This window comes from Etheostoma cragini, chromosome 2 (genome assembly GCF_013103735.1).
Source record: "Etheostoma cragini isolate CJK2018 chromosome 2, CSU_Ecrag_1.0, whole genome shotgun sequence".
Lineage (NCBI taxonomy): Eukaryota > Metazoa > Chordata > Actinopteri > Perciformes > Percidae > Etheostoma > Etheostoma cragini.
In genome coordinates, this window is record NC_048408.1 from 19,984,749 (window position 1) to 19,990,308 (window position 5,560).

At 40.9% G+C, this 5,560-nt stretch overlaps 1 protein-coding gene across 1 annotated transcript in view; it reads right to left on the reverse strand.

Annotated features, from left to right (window-relative positions):
* Positions 1-5,560, reverse strand: part of LOC117936438 (E3 ubiquitin-protein ligase SMURF2-like) — a 59,358-nt gene that overhangs the window by 6,707 nt on the left and 47,091 nt on the right. Inside the window, exons 12-14 of the mRNA XM_034859450.1 lie at positions 2,962-3,175; positions 1,084-1,187; positions 555-669 (exon numbers count right to left, since the gene is read on the reverse strand). Coding sequence (XP_034715341.1) covers positions 555-669; positions 1,084-1,187; positions 2,962-3,175 — 433 coding nt within the window. The remainder of the gene's footprint in view (positions 1-554; positions 670-1,083; positions 1,188-2,961; positions 3,176-5,560) is intronic.

The window sequence follows — 5,560 nt, forward strand, 5'->3', positions numbered from 1 at the left end:
AGATCAACACAATTATGAAGTGTGAAGAATTAATTAGTTAAAGTTCCCAACTTTTATATCCCAAAAATGTCGTTGCATTTCCCGATTGTGTCCCACCTGTTGTTGATTCTTCACAAAAAATTACAGTTTTATATCTTTATGTTTGAAGCCTGAAATGTGGCAAAAGGTCAAAAAGTTCAAGGGGGGGCATTGTGCATACTATATATCTATATGTATATACACACACACACATACATACATATATATACACACACACACACACACATTATATACACATACATACATATATATATATATACACACAGACACTCACACACACATACAGTATATAGTGTATATTTGTTGATTTTGCAATATCTCGCAATTGAAACTTGATATCTCGCAAAACAACGTCAAGATCCCCCAAAAGTATTTGTCCCCACTACTTTTTTTGTCTTTTTTTTTTCTACATGTCACCTCTGTGGCTCCGTAGCATCTGATGACTGGCTGAATACATAAATTATTCTTAGGTTATGTCTAGTTTTATATGACCGTAAAAACTAAATTATGCCTACCGGGTTGACAGCAGAGTCGGGGTTAATCTGTAGAGTGTAGATGTCATCTCTGGAATACTGGAACAGGCCGTAGTAAGGGTTCAGCATTTCGTGGGACAGCAGGTATAACCATTCCCTAACACGAAAACACACACACACACAAACACACACACACAGATTTTATTTAAAAAAAAAAAAGAATAGTAAAGTAATTTATACTAGCATAAAAAAAATGTTTGCTGACATTTAGTCTTGCATTGCCAGACCTATCTCCACAGCACTGTGTCAGCACTGGATTATGGTCTGGCTGCACCGCTTATCTATTCGGGGATAGGGGAAAAACGCTCTGGTTTGTTTTATTTCTTTAAACCAATCAGAACCTGTGTGGTTTTAAGTCCCGGATGCAGAGCGGGTGCCTTTCCAAAGTAAATAGCGGAGACAGCAAAGGGGAGGGACATGGATGTCAAGCTGTATGCCAGCAATGTACATCCGTTGAGCCAGACTAGCGGACATTCAAAGCCACAGAACAGTAAATCATTTGACAACGTACCTTGCTACCCCACCATAGTCCAGTCCCTCTTCTCCTCTGAATTTGATCATCAGTCTTTTCCAGAGATCCTTCGGACGCATCTTCATCACCTGCCGGTACGACTCCTACAATTCAACACATATAGCAAATTTAATTCAACGCAGTGCACGAAACAAGAACTTTAATATCCCACATGACTCAATGACTTGATTTGAGAGACATAACTACTTCCTTGACTGAATGGAAAAATTGTGAATAATAACTGTGTATGCAGTGTGTGAAGCAGTGCGTAGAGGGTACATTGCTTCACACGCTATGCAACAAATTTGCTGTTACTATTTTACTAGCTGGTGATAAGAGGTGACCTGATTCCTGCTGTAGATGTCTGCAAATTAGCTCAAGCACGACTGGGCCTGAGAACACTGGCTGATAATCAGTCTGTGGGCTCATTTTCATGTGCATACTGCTCGTATGGGGCAGACTGAAGCCTACAAAACAATACACATGATTAACATTAAATCTAACTATGAAAGTATTGCCTTGAAAAGAATAAATTGATTGCAGTGCATCCTGGTAATTCTGTTTTTGCCATTCTTCATCGTAACCCTCCCACATTATAGTTAAAAAAAAAAAACTGTTTCCTTTTTGCATTACATAAGAGTGTGTCTGTGTCTGTTCTCTCAGAGGAGTCCTAAGACTCAAAGGCCATGCCACAGTAAACACTATCCTGCCACAGCAACAGCACTGCTGCTACAGTGAAAGCATGACAGAGCCAGGCTGCCCAATCAGCTGTAAGATCCTATTAAAACACACGGTTTAAGTTTTAGATACTCTAAAGTCAAGCTATCCAAATGTTGGTGATCAGAAATATTTGTGTGCAAAGTGTAAAAACTTCCATTGAATTAATGATGGCATGTACACCAAGTGAGACACTTTTTCTTTTTAAATATGCTAACTTATGGCACAGAACACGAGTAGATAGAAAATCAGACTACAGCCATTCTAAGTACATGCACACAGTCACATGAACACACTTCCAGCGGTTTACTGTAGCATTACTTCCTTCAGAAAAAAAACTCAAGTGGATCTGCAGGGCTGGTTTTCACACTTAACCTTTCCCTTCTATAGCTGTCACATCGAAGGAGGATGAAGTCATTTTTCATTGCTCAACTTGTAGTTATGAAGTTAAGTCTGGCCTTGAATATTGCCCCCGATTCTTTAGATCCTTTCCTCACCCGCTCCTTCCCAACCTCCCCTCATCATTTTAGCTGCTGAAATCATCCAGAAAGAATGCTATGCCTTGGTAGAACAAATGATTGGGAGAGCAAGAAAAAGAGGGACAGATGAGAAGAAAAGTAACAGAGAAATATTTTTTTTGTAGTGTTTCTGGCCTCTCTGTTCTTCCTTTCGAGTAGTGGTTCTCTATTGCCCTGGGCCCTTTTCTGGTGCACATTGTAAAAGGGGTGAAAAAATGTCAGTAAAATGCAAAGACCTGGGTTCTGCTATTGTTTTCATGGAGGTTTTGAGTTTGCATGTCAGCACGTGATGCTTTTGTGAATGCCAGATGGAGAATTTTATGAACACATGGGCGATGCACATTATACAAATTAAAGAAGAATTCTGTTTGCATTTATTTATTTGCATGTTTCTAGCTGCAATCAGATGCCCTTCAACAGTCACCAACAGTCAATGTTTCTTTTTATGGTTTTATGGTTTAAAAAAACAATTTTTTAGATTTACATAAGCACTTGTGGGGGTTCACAATTTATAAACATAAAGAAAGGTTGTGTTTGTGTTCCCCTTGTAAGTCTCAAGGTAGCATGAGGATACCTAGAAAGAAGTTACCTAAACAAGTGCATTGTTAACATGTTTGTGTGTGTAGTTTTGTTTATTTTTTACCTCAAATATCTCCTCACGGCAGACCTCGATGCGGCAGTGGCCGGCCTGAGGTTGTTGCTGAGAAAGTTCCTGCCGCAGGATCTTCAGCTTCTGCACCAGGTCTCTCTTGTATTTGGGCACCGTCAGGCACTCTGCCTCTTCAGGCAGCTGGGCAGGAGACATAGCTTGCTGAGGGACACCAGGACCACCCTGGTCCTTTAACTGAGTAGGATGACTGGAGGGATAACGTGGTTGAAGGGGAGGCGTAGGATAAACAGTCAAGGAGGGATGGAGGAGAAGAAGAGCAATTCAACGGATGGAGGGAGATCATCAGGTATTAATGGTCAGATGAGTGACAAGAAAGAATGTTGGGAAGAAAAAGACAGGAGAAGTGTGAGTATTTATATTACTTAAACAGCAGTAATAAACAGTTTGTTGCTTTTCCAATTTCTATTTAGTGTATTAAAGCCATTTACTTTCACATGGTCATAACTTTTCATTGTAATCTTTTTTGTGTACAGGTTTGACTCCAGTTGAGGCAACAGATTTATATAAGAAGAAAGAGAGCTATAACCTGTAGGGAATTCCTCAACCTCTCCATTTAAAAAAAAAGAAGAAAAAAAAGAAGAAAAAAAAAAGGTTATTTTTTTGGCATGTTAGGCCTCTATTTGAGAGGACAGCTTAGAGGTGAAAGGGTAAAGAGAGAGTTAATGACAGAAAAGGGCCGCAGGTCGGAAATGAACCCACAGCCGCCGCGCTGAGGACTGATCCTCTGTACATGGGGCACACACTCTACCAGGTGAGCTCCCCGGGCGCCCCATCACTCCTCTTGAGGCAAAGACCAATAAACAGTGCTCCTTAGCCAGAGTAAATTTGATCCAGACATGTGGACAGACTGGGCCTCTGACCAGACCTTTGGTAAATATCACCACCAGGAAAGACAGCGAGAGTGAGATAAACCCTGGGCAAGCAGAGAGAAAGAGATACTCTTTTGCTCTCGACATTCACAGCCTGCATATTCTAAAAATGATGAGACAACTATAAAATACAATCTTGGCAAAAGGTGAGACATGGTCAGTGTTCTAGTTCTGGTATTCACCCAGCCCTCATTGTGGTGTTGGTGGTAGGATGCTTGGGTGGGTCTCATAAAACCCATCATCCATCTCTCCCTTTGATAGGACAGTAGCCCTCATTTTCCTGTGAGGAGTTGCTGAGCCAGTAGAGAACTTCTTTAAAAGAAGCTACTGTCCCATGCTGGGAGGGAAGTGTCGAGGCTGCTGTTGGCCAAACAAAGACTGAATTGGTATAAAAAAAGGACGGCAAGACCTTCTGAGGTAGCAGCACAAAGCCACCCACTTATTCTGACCCTTGTACATATGGGTTCTCTGGTTCAGTGGGGTGGAAAAGGCCTCATCTATTTGGCCTTTCCAAACTAAACGGGTGCAGTGTTTCACCAGTCTATCCCTGTATAATCAATTCCGCTGCTATTTATTTTATTGGCAGATTCCGGGGCTCCTAGTATGTCAAAGAGAGGGTAGACTGCAGTGGAGCAGTCCTGAAAACCACTTTAGGAAAGAGGAGAGAAGAAAAGATGGCCCTAAAACAAAATGGAATGAGTTGCTTTTGGCTGGGAAGCTCAAGTACCATATAATAAAGCGTAATTTCAGCACACTTTTTTCCTTCTGAGGGCACAGTGTAATTAAAAATACGTTTCAACATAGTTCATCATCTCTGGTTTCCAAACGGGACGAGCTCTGCATATTTGATGGTAATAATAGAAATTGCAAGAACAGCAAAGCTCAAAATCTGTGTGAGCCAAATAAGACAAAATGGTTCCTATTGGTGTGGCGGCTTGGGTAAAATACTACTTGGGGGAGGTATAACTTACAAATTAAATATTGGAGCAAAATAATTTTATTATTGTTATTCCATGGTGGAATGAGCAGGAGGAAAAGAAGCTGGATAAGTTAAGAAATGAACAAGTGAACATTTGCAGAGTGATGATAGTCCTCCATCCTCTTACTGTATTTCCAGAAGAGGCAGACTAGGTGTGTTAGGTGAGAGAGTTCATGCACAGAAGCACAAGAGTGTGTACTTCAGAGAAAGTGTACTTTTTTTTCATTGCAGCTGGCACAGGGGGGCTATAATAAGTGTTGAGTAGGTGTAGTGGTGTTAAAGCCACACTAGCCACCCAAACACTCTGCCCCCCACCCAGCCTAGAGAATCAAAGGGCCCTTTATGAGTCTGAGTTTCAGCTGGTGCCCTGCTCTTTTACACTTGCCTAAACAGCAGTAGAGGACAGAGGAAACACTGAAGCCGACTCTACAGAAAGGGGAGTCAAAGTCTGTGCATGCGTGTACAGAATGACTTAGGTGGATAATGTGTGTTTTGCCAGTAAATATGAGATAGGAATCAGACACACACACACACACACACACACATATATATCTATATATACAGATAGATATACAGATAGATATACAGACAGACACACAGACACACAGACACACATACATACATATATACATATATATATACATACATATATATACATATACAGTGGGTACGGAAAGTATTCAGACCCCTTTAAATTTTTCACTCTTTGTTTCATTGCAGCCTT